Below are 21,044 nucleotides of genomic sequence, written 5' to 3'. Positions count from 1 at the left end.
GATGTTTAAGGAAGGCCGGGAGCTCGTTGAAGACGAGCACCACGTCGGACGCCCGACGACCACTCAAACCGATGCTTAGGTGGCCAAAGTGAAAAATGTTTTGGACTCTGACAGGCGTTTAATCATCGCCCTTATCAGTGAGGAGACCGACCTCTCAGTCGGAACCGTCCACACCATTGTAACAGAGGATCTTGCGATGAGGAAAGTGTGCCCGAAGCTGGTTCCGACAGTCTTGAGCGAGGAACAAAAACTGTCGCGGGTGGAAATTTTGCAAGAACTTCTGGACTGCATCCAGGAAGATGAAGATTTGCTCGACAACGTTATTACCTCAAAGGATAGCTCAAAAGGAGTTCAAAGGATATTGGTTCGACTCCATCGAGGCGGTTCAAGTGGCGACGACAAAGGCTCTCAAAAGTACTCCTGAAACCGACTTCCAGCGGGATTTTGATGAGTGCAGAGAGTGACAGACGCGCCGAACTAAGTGTATCGATGCAGGAGGAATGTATTATGAAGATTATTAAGTAATTGTAATGATAACTGAAATTCATTTTGATTTTTGGAACTAGTCCCGGTACTTTTTGTACGGACCCTGTATTTTTCTGTTATTTTACTTAGCACCAGAGCCCTAGATCCCAGCTTGTCTACAGTTCGTAGGTGTATATTCTATGGTAGCGGTACCTTAGTACTGGTACCTATACTAGGGCTAGAATACTAGGTAATTTCAGTATCTCGGTACCAGCACCTGCTAAAATATCTACAATCTGTAATGTTTCACGTGCTGGTTCATTGTGTAACCGGCTAGGAAGGGCAACATCCAAGGGTCAGCATTGGAAGATGGGGAGACAGAGTATTGAGTTGAAGCTCACTCAAAGAGCTATGGGAGAAATATTAATTAGCATTATTTCCGTTATCAAAGTGTGAACCATTTGAAATGTTAAGATTTACGTAATGGGACGTAGGGCTAGGACATTAGGTATCGGTACCATTATCTGGGTCCTAGGTACTGGCGATACCTGTAACAATTACCGAAGGCTTTGGTGTTTGGGCACCGGTGTGTGCACCTTTGTCTGGTATATTTAAAGTTTTTCAAATAAAACTAGGGTAGAACATTCTTAGGCAAGCGGAAGAATTTTTCTGAAGAAGCGGCATCAAGATCAGAAGAAAGTGATGATATAGGAAAGCTCAATTGAAGAGTGATCTGAATCAGACGAAATGATACCTGCTCATTGCAAGAAGCGCTCCAGGAAAAAGGGCATCAAAATCTAAACATTCAGTTTACAGCAATGAGAAGTGGAGGATCGCAAAATCTTAATTAAAATTGAGAATGTTAATGGAAGAAGCCCTGTGAGCGGTTAGAGGACGTGGCACATGGGGGGGAAGGGAAAAATTCGACGGAAGCGAATCACTCCTGTGAGAATTATGAAGTCGCGACCGCCGAAGCCTTGGTAAACTTCAGGTGTGATATAAGTTTAACGAAAGGTCGTTTTAGTTCATAATATTTTTTCCCAATCCATAGGTCGAGTGTGTGGGCTTGTGTTTTTATATTTGTGTGTGTTGGGACACAGGTGTGACAAACGTAGACATGACGGAAAATAAACAAATACAAGAAATGCAATTTCCGGAGGCGTGACCACCTTCTTCAGCCGAAGGAAGGAACGTTGAGTCTCTCAGTCTATTGACTCCAATAACCAAGTTATTTATATATTTACTGTCTTTATTGAGGCGAGATTGAAGCTAAAAGTACATATTCCCTTCTTCGCCTAACCTCTAAACATGAAATCGAAGACAATTGCTAACACTCTTACCTCCATTACAAATACCAATCGCAAACATCCACCCACCTAGATGGGAATCGATCCCAAGACCTCTGGATTGGCAGGCGAGAATGTTACCCCACCGCCACCGGGAAATACTCTAGACAATTATTATTATTAGAAAGAAAGTCAAAAATATTCATCTTTTCATAGAGTATTGCTTGTAACTCTTGAATTAGAAAGCATATCGTAAAGCATAACTTTTTACCCGCAGGTATTTCAGTACATTTCTTGCGCCAATGTTAAAAAGTGATCACGGTATACAAGAACGGTAGGCATTTATGAACGTAGTTGGTTCGTTATTACAAATATATTTCAGTTTCAACGAACCTAGGGTAGAGGTCGTGGGAATTGCTTTTAAGTGTATGGCTTTTTGAAAAACATTCCTTCACATCATCTTCACTTTTTAAATATGAAAATTATGAATTTTGCCATCGAAAATAACCATTGTTGAAATGTTTCTCCTGGAGACAATAGGTAAATAGTTCATCCAGTTGAAAAGTCAAAGCTATCAACTCACGGAGAATACTCGTATAGTGCCACATACGTGGATTAGTGTTGAAAATCTCTTAAACTAACAATATGGCATCGATGTTATTTATGAAATATAACTCAAATATTGTCCGAATGTAAACATTTTGGTTTAGATCAAGCCGAGTGGTGTTGTTATCGCCAGCTGAACGGGCAATCTTGCCCATAATTCGCTCCCGTTAGCAAACAAAACCGCTTACTGCCGCGTGATTGATGGTCACATTAATTGGGTTCTCGTAATTAGCACTAGTTGGGATGTGTTTTCCCCTTGCCTCTCAGTATCTCCTGCGTCCCTCTTATCAAACCTCCCCAGAATTTCTCCCCGCAGCCTCTTCCATGCATAGAACTTCATCGTTAGTTTTGCTTACCGACCTGAATTTACTCTACCCTTATCCATAACCACACCTAGAAAACTCTTTTAATATTTTCACTGCTTTGCCCCTTTTCCTCTAAAATACTTCCCAAGTACGCCTTAAGCTTTGCTGGCGGGAGCAATGTTAATTGCTCGTGGTAGGGTCACCCGTGATAGGTCGAAGGATAAGAGCCAGACGGAAGGTAGTCCACGCAGCGTCAGTTCTTCGATGAGGCGGCTGACCCACTCGTGGCCATTGGCAAAACGATAGGTATAGGGTGAAGATCAATGCAAATAAAATGGCTATCGCGAAGGAGTAATGCTAAAATAAACGTTAAAAAAGGACAAAATTAATCGTTTCTTTTTTTTATCCTTAAGCTTTCTTTATGGAATTCACCCGTTTTCCTGTTTGTCTACTATGCAAACTATATTTGTCAGTTTGAAACAAAAAAATGTCATATCTTATAACACCCAAACTTAGACGGTTCTTTTTAGAAGGCATCGTCAACGCCCACACACACCCCTCTATTAACCCCCTGATGCGAGGCGCCAATTCAATCCGCTAAGGCACCGGAACCACTGGTAGTTTGCAGTGGCCCCAGGTTTTCCATCAAGACTTCCACCGAAGCAATTGCTCTGTGCAAAGAGGGGCACGCCTCCTTTCCAAGGATCCCACCGACCCCCGCAGATTTAGTCTAAGCGATTCGTCCGCCGTGTCCACCGAAAAGAGGCCAAGGCCGCCGGAGGAGACCCAGCGAGTGGCGCCTCGCGTTGCTTCCGCGTATTGGCATTTCAGTTATTTGCGTTTTTGAAGGCGAGTGGCATTTGACCGAAATATTCCACCCGGCCGAGTGAAAGCGGAGCGGCGCAACTTGGCTCCGGCCATCAAAATAAATACAGCTTGCCTTGCGTGCCGACAAATCACTCATCTGCAGGAAGAGTTGGGAGTGAAGAATCCGAGGAGAGGGAATCCACTCGCAGTTATTTGATACCCGAGGCATCGGTGGGAGCCTCGGGAGATGGCGATCCCCCCTTCCCAAGGCGTCGCAAATTTCATTGCGTGCATTCCAGGCGCGAGGGAAATAAGGAAGTCATTTTTTGGGAAGAAATCAAATCACATATTTATTTTACTTATTGCATAGCCATTACTCCAAGAACGGCGTACCACTTTTCAAATTCTCTTGTCCGCGGTTGGGCGCGCGGGCGTGAAAACCGTCGGTAGATGAACTAATCCATAATCCTTAGAAGGAGACGCGACTTCCGTCTCGAGCAAAGTGTCGGCGTGTTCGTAAAAGAATTCATCGGAATGTGCAGGCATCTGTTTCTGAGACGCGGAATTGATTTGATCGGAAAATGGGAAAGTTTTAAAATCTTCCCTCGGGTTCGCCGAGTGACTCAAATGCCAGGCGATGTTGCCGTTGTCGACGGGAAACGGGGGTGGCGCCGCCGTCCGAGTAGTCCCCGGGGGTCGCCGAGCGAGAGTGAGAATGGAGAGGGGGACGGGGGGATATGCGGAGCGCGGGTCCCGACTGCGATGGCGAGATCGCGTATGAGAGTGATGCACGCGGCGCTCTATCTTCCTGAGCACTCGAAGCTCAATCATTCTGCCTCTTCGGAAATCTTTCGATAAAATTTTGCCTGAGTGGCAATTAATTGTTTCCGCGATGATTATGCTCGCCATGATGAAACTCTTCGAGGGCCACGAGTGGCGTTAGACGAGACGATCAGTGCGCTCCCTTCGATTATTGCGACGAGGCGAGGCATAACCCCCCCAACCCAAGTCATCCCCCGGAGGGCTAGGCTGATATTTTAGAAAAATGCCCATTCTCTTTTGTTTTTACCCTCGAAATGGAATTGTTGGACAGAAAACAAATGAACGGCTGGACACAAAAGTTAATGGCTAATTCAAATTTCACTCGCGGAGCGAAGGTTAAATTTCAATTAAAATATCTTGCATGAATTGGAAGGACGTCTCTGTAGCGATTGTGTTGAAAATTCATCATTACCCCCATCGCACTACGGTAGGCGAGATCATGTAAAAAATTAGAGAGATCAAGTGTTGAACAAAATAGACTTAAGATGTCATTTTTCACGAGCGATAAAGGATCAGAATAACATTTTCCGATAGCGGTTTGGTCATATTCTGGTCGAAATTAGTCCGGTGTGTATTCATCCCCTGCCACACACCCTAGCGGTGGCTTGCAGGGTACTAAAATATCGAATATCAAATACATTTACTTTCGGGAGAACTATTAAAATATATGCCTTATGCAAGGGTGGAAATTCTGCCGGGATCAGTCTTTCGGACGAGAATGTAACTGCGATGAGGCTGGTTTCCATAGGTGAGGGTAGCGTCACCCGACCCTGAAGGCCTCTGCAGCATTTGAAACTCACTCATATGTTCCGCGTGGAGTGCCTGCTATTGCCCAGGGAGAGCTGGCGCTCGAGGAGAAGCTTATGCGGAGCTGAAGGTGCCCAGAAGCGTCAATCGAACAAGTAGCCGAGGGTGCGCAGCTGTCCGAATCAAATTACCAGCTTCTCGTCCTGAGAAATAAAAATATTATTATATTCCTTGATCGAAAATTGTGCTTTTTCAAATGTGATCCCCCGTTTATTCAGTGACCACAGAAATGGCATTGCATTTTTAAATCAAGGTAGGTTGAGTCTGCAGGATGATTTCGGGCAACTCGGATGCGACGGCGGCGACACCTCCCGCAGAAGCGCCTTTTCTCGCGGCCCGCGGGAAGGAAGACCGTCTCTGCAGTGCGCTGATTTGCGAACGGAAATTTCGCCACCAGTTTAGGACTTGAGGAGAATAGACGATATTCATATTAAGAGATTATTAGGTGGAATGTTGAATTTATAAGCCATTTCAGTTTAAATAAGAATACTGCCATACACTTCTGTGACGTCTTTGAATCAGCTCAGAGATAGAGGAGAGAACCCCGCCTCTTAGTAAAAGCCTCATTGCCTATCGCTATTCCTCTTACAATGTCCCTTCTACTCTGCCCGAACTACTTCAAAACAGTTCCGAAATAGGTGTACTGGTTTTCCAGCTGTACTGGTTTTATATCCCCCAAAGTCGATGTTTATCTGAGTCCACCCGGAGAATTTCATTACTTTCGTTTTCCACGACTACTTATCAACCCCCTCCTATCGGACTGAATCTGCAACGTGCTAAACAATAATTTTGGCGAATGCTCTTAGGTGACTGGCTTACTGACGCATGTCATCCGAAAATCTAAATTGAAGAGTTTCCCGTCCACTCTCACGCCAGCACTCCGCATGCTTCCCTTGCCATTTCCCCCGCACACACATTTAAATCGACGAGTGACATTAGGCAACCCTACCTTACTCCCCCCTGCCTAGTACTTCCCATCCCGACTTCGCATGTTACGAATTTGCAGATTAAAACTCTTCCTTCCTCGTTTTCCTTAATTCTTGAGTTGTTCTGCAGATATGTTTTCTCTTCCCTCGGCCCTCTTCGATTTCATTTCCTTTAATGCTTGTTCTTTTATACCTCAGTCGAGTACTCCTAGTCCTAAGCTGCCATCATCGACATCATAACCCCTTTCTTAATCCAAACTACCCGACCAATTATCTTTGTGATACAGTGGCTCTATATGCTTCCTCTCTTGCCGTAACATCGTCATCGATTATATTTGTATTTCTACTTGTGTAAACAGAATTTCCTTTCTGACACTCTCCCTGTCTCGCAATCGCCCTCCTGTATACGTATAGCGCACCCATTTCGTCCGGTCTCTGTGGACTCTCGATAGCCTCACACTTTTATTTCCACATTTTTTCCTTTCCGTATTAGTTCCTCGCCTTATTGACTTAAATTACGTTATAATGGCAAAGATAGTGATGATCATTACCAACTTATTCAAGGGTGGCTTACGAATTAGCTGCTGGTTTTGTCGGTCCCACGCAACTATGACAATTTATTAATTCTTTAATATAATTTATTCAGCCTCAAATTGCTCGCGTTTTCTCTTCTCGCCTTCTGCCGTTCGCCCCTCCGCACGAAACTCCAGCCTCTCCCTTCCCCGCCCGTCCAAGCCTTCACTCACCGCCTCTAACATCGTCCTCGCGTCTGTTCCTTTTCATTCCCTTCTTCGATGCTCCTTCCTCCTCGCAATTCTCTCACCAAACGACTCTCACCGTAAGTGCGTGAAATGCGTCCTGGGCCTTCCACTCCATCCAACTTACTTATCAACTCCATCCTTCTGAAAGCCTCTCATCGACGCTGAATGTCCAATATAGTCGATCTGCTGTGCCCTTGTGGTATGGTTGCCATAGACCTCCCTTGGGTGGCAATTTAAAATAATATTAATATCCAGGCCATACCATACTCTTGCAAAAATTACCCTGTTGAATTGATGTAAATTGAACTTTCTACTTCCCTGGATGTAACGTATCCATGATCGCGAAAATTTGTCAAGGTGTGCAAAATGGTCGCAAACGTGTTGCGAGGGACACTGAGAGTGGGCGCAGTGCCTTTGGGATGCGTATCATCCATTTGGCGAGCAACAATTTCTCAAACTTTTAATGTAATGTTATTTTGATGTAATTAATTAAGAACGACCACGTGGTTGAAGGGGTATATCGTGCATCAAATTGGTGCACGTTTACACTTTCTAATGGATATTAATCGATGCTAAAAGCACTAAAAATCGGATCTTCGTGGAATGGGTTATACCCTCCGTTCAAGGTTATTTCAACCGCCCTAATGAAGTCGTACAAAGATTGCACATGTAGTATTTTCAAGTTCATTTGTATTAAAAGTATCGCGCCATTTTGTTCTACCCATCTTCTCAGCCATCTGCCCAATCACGTGATGTTTATCTCCTCATTGCCCCTAAGGATTTTTAGCGATCCTCCGATCTGATCTTCTCATCCCTCCTCCTTCGGCCGCCTACCCCCCCCCCTGGCAACCGACCGGACGGGGGCGCGCGACCCCCGTCTCCGCGGTCGTGGAGAGCTCTCCCCCCTCCCTCGCGGCGACGTGGAGGTGTGCGGGGAAAGGGGGCGGTTGGGCGGAGGGCAAGTTCCACCCTTCGGCCTTGCTCTACCGCTACGCGGGAGGAGGTCCCGTTACCCACCCTTGGAGCACTTTTCTGTGGGAGGAGGCGACCCTGGACCGGAATCTGCCCCCCAGCCCCGCCCCGCATCTCTTTCTCTCCAGTCTCCCGACCACCGGCCGTCCTTGGTCCTCAACTTGGCTCAGCCACTCTCGTTTTCCTTCTCTTTCGCCCGAGCGGGGGAGAGGGATTGGCGGCCGTGGCTGGCTCGTCGTCTCTCGTCCAGTCTGCCTCTGTTTGGCCATCGGCCGCCTCCTTCCTTCTCCTCCCTTCCGGAGGATGTCGCTGCCGTGAGTGAACGGTATTCGCTTCGCCCGATAAGTCACTAGTTTCGACTCATTTTTTATTCACTCGCTCGTCACGACCGCCAGATCATTTCTGAGTTGCTCCTCATTTAATAGGGCGTGAATTCCTGGTAAGGATGAGACGAGCTTAATGGTTTCCACAAGTTTAACGAAAAGACATCGGCGCAGTTTTCGCCACCCTGTGCTATAATTTTGTGCATGGCTCTACTCCGAGGTAGGGAGACGATTTTACCGTTCTCCTCTTCATTAAACTTGTGGAAACTACGAAGTTGTGCGCCCCAATCATGACTTCATGAGGTTCCTAGTTGTTTCTCCCGCATTTAAGTAAATTGTTCCTGATTGATGAACGTTGAAGCGGATTCCCGCATGCCACTGTTCTGGTATGCTCTGAGGCGTCGGAAGATGAGCGCGAATGATGGCCCACAAATGATGATTCGACCGAAAGCGGAGGCAGTCGACTGATGGAGCTGCGATCCGCCCATCGCACGTTGAACGTGGGAACTCTGTCATAGATTTCGGAAACAAACTTTCATTTAACTAAATTCTCCATACATTTGGCTATGATCAAGTCTCCCTATTATTTTCTCGTACTTCTGTTTTCATAAAATTTTTATCTCGTATTTTCTTTAACTATCTCTGGACGATGTGACCGGAACGTCCAGAATATTTTCTTCTCTTGCTGTGATATGGTAACAATGTATTTAGAAAGACAGGTGCCATTGGTAGTACTTAAAATTTGCCTTCAGTGATGGAATTCGCCTCGTGAGTGCGGTAAATAGGCGTTCCTAACTCACATCAATTGCATGAGGCCGCCAGGATAATTGACTTATTGTTTGCGAATGGTCGTTGTCTGATCAACGAAACAGTGGCGGGAGGATGATGGCATATCTTTCTCTCTTTGATCACCTTGCGCATAAGTATCGGCAAATTGAGTTCGCACATGTCTTTCGCAGTGCAGATTCCATTCGGTTTGGCATTGATTTGAGCTTTTCGTTGGCCTTATTCTTCCATCACTTATATACTCTTTGTAACTGTGAATTTTGGTTTTTAACAGACAGTTTTGCAATGGATTTTTGCCTGCCGTGTGAAAATAATCAAAGCCTCATCTTCTGGCAACTCATTTTGAGCGAGGTAACCTTGTCTGCACTTGCAATCTTCGTCCTCTGTGGTCTTTCGTAGTTACCTCATCATCTTCTTGCCTTTTGAGAGTGTGACTGCGCTGGAGGGGGAGTTGAGCTTTTCTGTTTTCCCTGGTTTAAATCTCTCGCTGGAAAGATGAAACGTTTCCCGACCGTATTTTCTGCTGTTATCAGTTTTTATTCAAGGACTTATTCAAAAGTCGCCAAGTGTTTACATCGCGTCATTTAACAAGATATCACGTCAAAGACGAGCACAAACAGCCAAGCCCTAGATGTAAGTGACGCGGAAAGGCAGGTATCGAACCCGCGACCCCGGATTTGTAGGCGAAGGCGTTACCTCGCCGCCGCCGAGGCCGACAACTTGCTTCGGAACTTTTAAGCTTACTTGGGAAATATTCGGCTCCGGGCTATAAAATTATTTGGCTCAAGGATTTTAAAATGGCACAATTATGCTAAACGTTGGTTGTAGATGGACTGGATAAGGCGTGAAGTACAAAATTAGGAAAAAAAGGAAGTCTTCAAACATTTATCGTTCCATTCATAAATACGTATCTGTCATTCCTGAAACTTAACATTATCTTTGATGCCTTTAGAAGAGCACTTTTGTTAAGTGATCACTCATCTCTTTTAGCCCGCATTTAAATTTTCTATCCAGTCCATTATCATCTGGATAGCAAATTCATTACGTCCTTTTTCTTATTAGATAATGGTTTCTTCCCTCTGTCATTGAGCAACATACGTAATATTGAGTAAGATGGCTCAAAGGGTACCACGAGTAGTAGTATTTAGGGGAGGCGACCGACTGCTGAGGTCATTTCTGCCATTAGGGATAGATGGGAAAGGATGAAGGGTGGAGAGAAGCCCGGCGTCGGCATTAGCCTACTGTTAACGAAAGGCGTCAAGGGGTCCGTAGTTTAACGTCCCATCCGACGGACGTCGTACTCAGTCAAAGTGCCCTCCACAAAGTAACTCAAGGAGGGATCGGGATACCACTGAAAAATATCAGTCGTCGCCGGGATTCGAACCCGGGCCCTCGTGGTGGGAAGCCAGTACGATTGCCACTGCACCATCCCGATCCCCGCGGTACCACGAAAAACCCTTTGCCACCAGGAGGACTCACCGAGGCCTCAACTCCGAAACATCTCTCCTCGGTCGTCAACACGTGCGCGTTCCAATTGAGTGGATGCCGGCCCGCAACTGACGAGGACATATTAGACGGCAGGAACGAGAGAGCCCTAAGGCGGTCGAAGCTGACATTTTCTCCCCGAACTCCGAGCGGATTCTTGGAGAATGCGTGTGCATGGCTGGCGTCCTTGGCTGCAACGTTCGCGTCCCAGGCGCGTCGTCGGGAGGGGCCGCGCGCGATTCCCCCGAATCGACTGAGGAGACTCGCTCGCATGGGCGCCGCTCTTTTCCATGGGAGATAAGGAGAAGAAGGCGCCGTCCACTTCCTCCTCCCTCGCACAGCGGGAATCCAGTGTCGTCGTCTTATCACCCGGGAATGTGTCCATCCGCCCCCCTCCCCCTATCCCTCCGCATATACTTTGGGAAAGGGGGGGGGGGCATTTGGTGCGTGCCGTTCGTCGCTACCGCCAATCGTGAACACGTTTTAAGGATTTTTGAGTGTTTTCCAAGAGAAGACACTTTTAGCTTGAACAAAAGTTTCCCAGCAATTCGCGTTGGCTGATGGTGAAAATTAGAGAGGAAAACTTAGTAGTAGTATTTAGGGGAGGCGACCGACAGATGAGGTGATTTGCGCCATAGGGGGTGGACGGGAAAGGATGAAGGGTGGAGAGAAACCCGGCGTCGGCATTAGCCTACTGTTTACGAAAGGCGCCAAGAGGTCCGCAGCTTAACGTCCCATCCGACGGACGGCGTACTCACTCAAAGCGCCCTCCACAAAGCAACTCAAGTAGGGATCGGGATACCTCTGAAAAATATTCAACGCCGTCGGGATTTGAACCCGGGCCCTCTGGTTGGGAAGCCAGTACGTTAGCCCCCGCACCACCTCGATCTCCAGAGGAAAACTTATTTTCCTTTCTTCTTGTTTTAGAATCTTACCGAAGGAAATGTGATATTTCTCCTTGTGACCACCAGTATGATCGGCTGGCGGACCATCAGCCATTCTCTTGGTTTCCCTTCCATGCATAATGCAAACTGTTATATTAAAAAATATAAATTTTGTAAAGAAATTCTGATATTTTCAAAACACTCTGTATGTAGTCTTCCACAGATAAAATGATGTTATTATGACTGAATCATAACATCTTCAGGTACCTGGAGATATGTAATGTACCTGGAGATGTTAAGTGTAGTGAAACTAGTTGTACTGAATTCTATTTAGACTGTGAAATGATAAACACTCACATCTCTTGCAAATTTCTAGATGTAAACATTAGCATGGAAATATGCACTGGCACCATTTAATTCTTTCTTGCTCATACCAGAGATTATTTTGGTCCATTTCGGCTAATTTCAAAGAAAAAATATGATATTTAAAATGATTCTGACCACATTTATTTGCGATGTCTCATCCCAATTGTTGCAAAATAATGCCGTGCCTGTGGTTGTTGAATTTACTCCTCAGTGATTTGGAGCAAAGACTTGTTTGAAGTAGAATGGCCTTTGTGGGTCAACCTCACAGTGTCCATATCTATGCAACAATTTCAGGGTATAAAAATCATTCGCCTTGACTGGGATTTGAACCCAGATCCCTCAATATCCGGTCGTGTGCTTTAGCCAGTTAAGCTATCGAGGTGTCCTCTTAAACTCTGAAATTTTAGGGCTTTTAAAGGAACAAGATGTTGTGACGAAATACCGTACATACAATGTCACAGGCATTCGTAGTCGTGCGCAAGGCACCACAGTCCACGAGGTTAAAGCCAACTTTTAAACAGTTAGGCTGTTTATACGCTGACACATTCCAAAGAAACTGTGGGAGATGCCGCAACAGTAACTTTTAACGGAGTCATCCGCTAATGTGCATTTCAATGCAACAATTTCAGAGTAGAAAAATCATTCCCCTTGACTGGGATTCGAACCCAGATGGGTCGCGGCATCTCCCGCAGTTTCTTTGGAATGTTTCCATATCTATTAAAAGAAATGTCTTTTGGTGCAATCTAGTAAAGGGACAGAGAGAAAATGTTTTAAAAAAATCAAGGAATACTAGTAACTTGTAATGTCATTTGAATTAATGATAGGTATGCATGCTATCTCTTCCTCTGTGTATGCAGTTCATTTATTATCTTTAGTAGTTGTTGACGAGCATTTGTTTTTGTGTATTTCAGGAATCTTTGCTTACCTCAACTATTTGACACCAAAAACTCGGCGTGAGGTGTTAGATCTCCTCATCACTGGATTGAAGAGATTGGAATACCGTGGATATGATTCTGCAGGTATGTTATGTTTCCTCATTTGCTGTGAAGGTAGCAGATGACAATGGGAGGGAGAAATGCGGTGAAGTCAGAAATATCAGAATAATTGCATACAATGCGTGCTTCTTTCTCTCGAGTTAGCCCCCAAATTAGTTAGTTTCCAAGTGGTCTTTGTTTAGTGTCATTTACTGCTGACACACAGCATGTGTAACAAAACCCTTTTTTGCCAGGGAAGACCAACAGGAATGATGAATGGCTTCATACCCCGCCCTAAGCATTGATAGGGAGTTTCAGCCAACTAACTGCCCATCTATTTTATTTATTTATTTATTTATTCAGTATAAGTCCGAAAACAGCACATTCTGGCCTTTACATCGAACTATTAACAACGACAACAATGATCACATTTACAAACACCCAAGCCCTAGGTGGAGGAAAACTCACCCAGGCGGGAATCGAACCCGCGACCCTTGGAATAGCAGACGAGGACGTTACCCCGCCACCACCGGGGTCAGTCTCTCTAATATTTTCTTCCAACCCGTTAACTTTTAATTTGCAAGACAATATGCATTCCATTGATCAAAAATAGCTCATGTAATCAGGTGAAGAACTGATATATTTCAATGTTAGTACACTTCCAACCGGCAGGGAGCAAAGTTGTGATTGCCCCTTGACCATGAAAACTTTGACCAACCTCGTACATGCTCAGATTTATCTTAGATTTGATAGGTGATGTGGCTAAAAATCAAATTTCCCTATTTGTGTGCTATGCCAGAATAATACCGGATCAATAGAATATATTTTATCATTTACTGTATCTTTGCCTCATAATAAAAAATAATATAGAAGTAAAATAGAATGGAATGGTACATTTGTTTTCCTTCTGGTTGAGACTTGATTTTGAGGTCTTCAATGTGGGGGCATATTAATTAATCATTTGAGCTCATTGCTAAAAATGAGTGGGTTACCAGATTGCTGAGGGCATTGAATTAAGTTTGATGGGTGGACAATGATACAAAACTTTACTGACATTTGAACCATATAGTTTTAGGCTTTACCTTGTGGAAACTGCCCATATTGGAGAGAAATGATAATTAACAATTGTGATTTCCACTTAATTATTTTTATTCACACAACCAGGGTTTCAGCATTTCAGGTGAAAATTGCATTCATGTTGGCAATATATATATATATATATATATATATATATATAATCCTGTTGACAGGAGGAACGTGGGGCGGTGAGTTTGAGGGGTCGGGGGTTTTTTGGTGAATGGGAGGTAGGAACTGATCGTCTAGGTGGAAGAGCCAAAAGGGTGGTTCACAGGGGTCGAGTGGGGGAAGGGAGTGAGGGAAGCATGGCATATGATGGTCTACAACATTGTGACAATAGATGACCACTGAGAAACCTTGCACCACCTCGCAAAAATGCCACTTGACCACCACCAGTCTTGACGCAATGCTGATGGTCGAGGAATCAAAGAGTTCAAATTGAAGAATGGAATTGTAGCTTGCAACATAGGATAAACTGATGATGTTGCCCATTCACCAAAACCACTACAAAAATTCATACACAGCTCACCTATTCGGAGCAAAAGAAACTGTTTCACTCGTTCTTCCTTCGGTCTTTGCTGCTGCAGCTCCAGGGGCTGGAATGGTTACGGAAAAGGAGAGGGGAGGGCTTTGAGTCTTCCAGTAACTACCCTCGAATCAGAGGGTGGCAGGCCATTATGTGCCCTCCTGATGCACTTAAGGGGGAATGGAAAACAACGGGGAGTGGGAGGGATACACTTGTTCATTAACTGGGGTTGCACTGTCGATTGTATGAAGCACTATTTCTAGGGCTTCAAGAGTGTCCAGTTGCCTTCCTTCTTCTTCAATGTGGAGGAGAGAAGTCGATGTACTGTTCAGGGCAGTCGTCACATTTGAGTAAATAAACTCTACTTTTCCGACATTTGGGAGGTTTTTTCTTTGGTACTTGTGATGCATTTCCCGAGGGTGGTTGGTGCATGAAATGCAATTCTCCGTTTTTCTGTGGGGATTTTTGCTGACGTGGCTTTGGTGTTCTTCATGAACAGAATTCTGCGCCATTTCCTTGGTTTTTCTTCTACCTGTAGGGGCGAGATTTCCAATAACACTTGTTTCCGGAGGGCTTTGTGTAAGATTTTATCTATCAATAAGTGGTGGTTTATAGCTGTTCCTCGATGCTCTGTGGTTTATCACGTGTAGTTTTTTTCATAGGTGTTTTTCTGCCATGGTATTTTTAGACTCTATCAATCATTGAATGAAAAGCAGGCATTTTCTGTGAGAAGGGGTGGTGGGAATTGGCTGGTATCACTTCATCTGTGCACGTGGGCTTCCCAAATATGGAAAATTCATGATGAATGCCAATTTTATGCTAATTGCAACATCCAAGAAGAAGTTTATTTGGTGATTGTTCCCAGTCTCTACTCGGAATTTTATTCTCTCCTGAATGGACTTAATGTAACTTACAAATTCTTCAATCTGTTTTGTTGCACTGGTCCAGAAGCACAGGATGTTGCCGACATATCTGTACCAGTTGAATACATATTTTAACGAGGCTGTTTTTTGAAGTTAGTAATTTTTCCTCAAAGTCATTCATAAATATTTCAGCCGGCAAAAGTAATAGAGATGGCCAAATTGCAAGCCCTTCTTTTTGGCTTTAGAAGTTTTTATTGAAAAGGAAGTAATTCTGGTCAAGGCATGGTTTTGTTAGTGAATAAATTTCTTCAATTAATATGGGTAAAATTTTTTATCCCTCAAAAGATCAGCAAATAGGTATAACATTTGGGCTTAAGGTACACTTGTGAATGAATTGCTCATATCAAATGAAATAAGTTTTGCATTGGGTGCACTGAAGTTCTTAGAAGTTTCTCTGACAGCATTGCAATTGCATTTTGTACACTGTGCCTAGAGGAGAAAGAAGTATGTTTCCCCTGATGATTAAGTTAAGTTTCGAGGTTGATTTCGGAAGGATATGCAGGAGGCCACAGGGCATATTGGCATGCACTCTTTATGAATTTTAATTAATCCATGTAATCATGGTGGATTTGGGTTCATTGATATCAACTGTTTTTTTATCCCACATGTTGAGCAATCCATTGCAGTTGTTAATCATGGATCTAGCTTCCTTCTGAAAGGCTTGGGTGGGGCCATTTTGTAAAATTTCTAATTCATTAATATTAATCAAATCTTGGTATTTGTCTTGATAATCTAGTCAAGATTTCATCGAAATGGACCCCTTTTATCTTATTTGGTGATAATTAAGTCTACTTTTTCTGTGTGTTTTCTTTTTAAATTCCTTCATGGTTGGACCATTGCCTTTGAAATGCCTCCTGGAGGCGAAAGGATACTTTTGCTAATGGAATCCGCCACTACTTGTTTGCGCTAATTGTTTTCCTTTCTCAACACTATATCATTATGTACAATTAAATTTTGTAGCTGTTTTTGCTAACAATGAGAACTGAGGGGCTAAGGCCATGCCTCTGCTCAGGAGGATCCATTCCGTCACTGAGGACTAGTGGTTAAATGAATTGACAACCCTCTTGTAGAAATTGAAGGTTTTTGTGTACCCTAGTGGACCTGCAAATGCTTTGGTTGGTTTGCACATTTCTTCACTTGTCCAGCTAGTTCCGGATACCATTGTATTTTTTGGATGCTGACGCACTAGGCAGGCCTCTGACCTGATCTTGGAGGGAATTCATTTCAGCACAATGTAGTTTTCCCATAAATTCGATTTGGAGGAGATAGAGAGAGAGAGTGGGGGCCGGGGTGGACCAGTGGTAGCGTGTTCGACTCTCATTCCGAGGGTCGCCGGTTCGAGACCATTGCACGGAGAATATTTTTCTGGATATTCTGCGGGAGAATATTTTTCAGCGGTCGACGACTTTTACACGCAGCACAAAATGACCCCACTACTGAGAGGAAGCAGCTCTCAGTAAAAGGCAATGATGGCGCAGATCAAGGAGATCGGCCCGGCATCAACTGCCACAGCTTCGGGCGAGAGTGAAGTTCACGGAATCGGCCGAAGTACTGCGATGCGGAAGGCAACGGGAAACCACCGCATTAAACTCCCGAGGAGATGCAGCTCTGCACCATGGAGGGCTACAGTACACCAATCCTAGGATTGTAATACTAAAAAAAAAAAAAAAAGAGAGAGAGTGCATTCCATTTTGAGAACCACATATAACCACATGCTTGCTATCTTCATGACATGAGCCGCTGCAGAAGATTCTGAAGTCATTTTGATGGACACATAATGTACTTAGGGGTGATTCCTAGTTTGAGGCATTTGGAGTTGAAATAAATATTCAGAGGTGTAATCTGGTATTTATTTGTGGGAATCATAATTTTTAATTATCGTTTCTCTCCTATATTGAGGTAAAAGGTAAGATAGGATGGTTTGTGGTGGAGCCAGAGCAGATTCAGGGAAGGTATGAATAGCTTACAGATGAACTTCATCGTAAAGAGATTGAGCCAACTATCTTAGATATAGAAAGAAAATATGAACAGTGCAGATGAGGATAGCTTGGTGGTATTAATATTATATTGTAAGATAGAAAATGAGCAATGGGAAATCAAAGTGAATGAGGTGATGGGAAAAGAAAGTATCCCGACAGAATTACCAAATAGTTGATGGACTCAGTGCTAATCTATATGCCTTGTATTCATGAGGAAGAAAGTTGGCCTGAAGAATTTATTAGACGATTAAAATCCCATACTGAAGAAGAGCAAAGCCGCTGTATGGAAGGACTGAAGAATGATAAGTGTCACTTCATATGCAGTAAAGGAAGGTCTGGAGAATTATGAATGGAAGTTGACATTATACCTAGTGCAAACAACGGCATAGGCAAGGATCAATTTGGTTTCAGGAGGGGGAGAAATGCATGACACCATTGTAGTGATGAGAACAGTTGAGGAAAATATAGTAGAATACAATCAGGATGTGTGCTTAATGGATTTTGAGGAGGTCTAATGCAAGGCAGAGTGTAGCATTTCAGAATGTAAGAGTGAAAAGGAGAACTAAGTGACTTATTTGAAACCTGAGTATGAATAATATGACGTGAGCAATGGTGGTGGAGGGATAATCAAGATGGGCAGTGGCAGAAGGACAGATTTGTCCATTTTCACCAGGGCCTTTTTTAACATGTATGCTGAGGAAATATGGGAATGGTAACATCAGAAGGCTTGAACTTAAAAAGAAAGGGTATAACAGTAAGGTGATGAATTCTTTCAGGTTTGCAGATGATCAAGCAATAGTGAGACGGACGGCATTGCAGTTATCGTTGAATGCCCTATGGGTGCAGTGCAAGAAGTATGGGATAAATCATGAAAATTAATGTGATGAAAGTCATAATGAGTAAGGAAGCTAAGTTAAACATTGAAAGTAGGACAAATAAACCTGATCAGATGGAGCAGTTTGCATTTTTGGGCAATATTTTTGATAAAAATGGGAATAGCACTGGTGATGTTAGAAGGAGAATTGTTTATGCAAAACATGCATTTACCAGGAGAAGAGAATTGACGACAATTTCACCAAGTAAAGATGAAAAAGGCTTTTAAAGACTAAATATAGAGCGTAGTCCTTCATAGAACTGAAGCCTGCTCTTTGAGGCAAGGGGATGAGCATGGATTTTGAGATGCTGGTCTGGAGAAGAATGGAGAAGGTGAGCTGGGCTGAGGGGATGATCAATGCAAAGTTTTAAATGTGAAGAGCTTGTAGGATAAATTGCTAAGTTGGGTAAGCAGGATGGAGGGAGGAAGTGAATGTGCATTTTGGATGAAACATTGAAGACAGAGAACCAGAGAAGAGAATAATATAGCTCCGACAAGAAGTTGACCTGATGCTTAGAACACGATGTATAGTTGTTAGGGATCATCCAAAAGTTTATGCTATTGTAGAGATATCGCCTTAAATGAAAATAAGTACTGGTCTGTTTACTAATTTTTATGTGATAAAATGTTGTATCAAGTGATATTTTTCTTGAACTTTAAAAAGTATTCTTAAAAGCTGTGCAATTCTCAAAAATATTTGTATTAACAATGCTTTCACAAATAAAACAGTTTCTGGCATCACTTGGTGGAAATTATTCATATTGAACTTAAAATAAACCACTTGGTTTTTCCACATATTTCTATGTGCAATAGCCAAGTGGTTTAATTTTAAGTTCAAAATGCTTTCGTGCCTTAAGTAGAGTAATAATTGGAATAGAGCCATCTCTTTTGAAAGCCTGGCAAGACCCTTACTAATTAATGACTTCATTCACATGAGAATATTCTCCTCATTTTCATTACAGGTGTTGCAGTAGACTCAGCCGATGGAAAAGACATTTCAGTGGTCAAAAAGAGTGGCAAAGTCCAAGCCCTTCAAGATGAAATCAGTTCATGTAAGTAGATACCGTGAATTCTGGAGTCTTTAAGTTTTGAAAGTTTGTCAAATGAGGATGGGAAAAAAACAGTCAAAGAAGCTTTTGGAGGAATTTGGTGAGAGAGGAACAAGGTTGAGGGGTGAAGGGGATATGATTTTATTCCGTTCTCTTCAGTATGTGGACGTTCCAAGAGATGAACCTGTAATAGAATAGTCAGACAACAAATGGCACACCAAATATGCTTTGATAATTTTTTTATTTGAAAACTTTATGCAAGTAAATATGTATGTACTAGTTATTGGAAAGTGAAACTCTACGACTTTCAGTTGGGTGCCCAGCTAATTACTTAATGCTTAACTTGTAACTGGGCAGCTAGCAGATTCTTCACTACTACATTTATGTGGCTCTTGTAAATGGTGTATTGTATACTTTATTATAGTTTTGGTTTTATCGGAGGAATTCATTCAGGAATACATGTTGTTGGATTATTGAGCTGCATATGTCATTGATAAAGATGTTTGAATTGGTTTATGGTTTGGAATTGGTTTTTTAGCATGTATTTCATTGTAGCTACTTAAATAATAATTTTCTGTACCTGACAGATTACTTTTAAGTTAACAAATAGTGGATGAATTATTGAACAAAAATACGTTTCAGCAAATTTAGCTTGAATAAAAATTGTGTGGCTGTATATTAGGGTAATAAGGTGCTAAGAAAAATATAATTTTTGGATAACAGAGGGACAGAAAATATTCATCAGCGATTGTGTGGTTAAAAGTTTTGGGAAGACAATTATAAATACTCTTATTTATTTTAAAAAGTCAAAAGCTCCAATTTAGAATTTCACTACTACAAGCAAGGTAAGCAGGATTTTTATTGAAGCGAGCGATCTGATTTCCAAAACTATTAATATTAATTCAGCATCACCCTTTAATGTCCATGCTATAAAGAAAAATTCTGAAATATTTGTGCATGTAAATAAGGAGTGTTTATTAGATTACATGAGGGAAAGGTGGTAGTGGTGGTGCAATCCTAAACATGGAGTGAGAAACTGAATATTTTAATGCTAGCTTCAGTGATCAAGGATTGGGGTTTAGGTTTACAACCATGTCAAAAGGGACTGAGAACAAATTCACAGTGGATGTAAGCTGTTGTAAGAAAAGGGTGAAGGAGGCCCTTTGGGGAGAGTCTCAGCTCTCATAGCAACCCAACCTTCTTGTTTTGGTTATTTTCAATGTGGACAAGGGGCTGTGTTATCATCTGCTCCCGTCATCATCGTACCAACACTCAACTGACTGAAAAAGGTGCAAAGCTCTGGATCCTTGTTTGACTCCACAGTGACTACTTTCCAGTGAGAGGATATATATTGCTTCACACCTACCTTAGTCATTGACCCATGATGGGTCTACGTAGGCATAGGAACAGCTCCAGAGAAGTGAATGTTTATTCTTATTCTGTTGCTATTATTGTTGCCTGGGCAGTGGAGGAGGTGCTTGGTGTGGAGCAAGAGGTCCTGAGCCACGTTGGCATTTCCCACACGAGATGGGCCACCCACGGAGTCCCAAGTGCAGTCAATGCACACCCTCAGCGCTCTGATGCAAAGCATGGCTTTGTCGTTGTTCACAATGGTGAGTGAGGACTGCATGAGCTTAGTTGGTGGATTGGATCCCTTTATTCTCAATGTAGGGGTGACTCACTTGATAAACTCTTCATTCAATATTTTTAGGGATCATCACGAATTACAAGGACATCAAAGTGTTCCTCCAGGGGAAGGGCTATTGCTTTGAGTCAGAAACTGATACTGAAGTCATTGCCAAGTTTGTGGACCACTTGCACAACCAGCACCCAACATATTCATTCCAAGAATTAGTGGAGCAAGTCATCGAACAACTGGTGAGCATTGCAGTCTGTACTCAAATATGCTGGTAGTCAAATACACCGATTGATTTATTACCCCTGACAAAGTGGTTGATTCGATTCAATTTATTACGTGTGGTGTAATCATAATTGATCAATGGCCGTTGATTGTTGGTTGCGCACAATGCCCTTAATTATT

The 21,044-nt window shown here is 43.0% G+C and overlaps 1 protein-coding gene across 3 annotated transcripts in view; it reads left to right on the top strand.

Moving 5' to 3' along the window:
* The window catches only part of LOC139689300 (glutamine--fructose-6-phosphate aminotransferase [isomerizing] 2-like), a 76,058-nt gene that overhangs the window by 24,080 nt on the left and 30,934 nt on the right, over positions 1-21,044 (top strand). For all 3 annotated transcript variants that reach the window (XM_071586373.1, XM_071586372.1, XM_071586371.1), the window contains exons 2-5: positions 12,513-12,620; positions 18,917-19,006; positions 20,470-20,616; positions 20,715-20,881. In XM_071586373.1, the coding sequence (XP_071442474.1) occupies positions 12,513-12,620; positions 18,917-19,006; positions 20,470-20,616; positions 20,715-20,881 (512 nt within the window). The remainder of the gene's footprint in view (positions 1-12,512; positions 12,621-18,916; positions 19,007-20,469; positions 20,617-20,714; positions 20,882-21,044) is intronic.

Source organism: Hetaerina americana, unplaced genomic scaffold (assembly GCF_022747635.1).
Source record: "Hetaerina americana unplaced genomic scaffold, ioHetAmer1.1.p SCAF_22, whole genome shotgun sequence".
NCBI lineage: Eukaryota > Metazoa > Arthropoda > Insecta > Odonata > Calopterygidae > Hetaerina > Hetaerina americana.
This window is presented reverse-complemented; position numbering and strand designations above follow the sequence as displayed.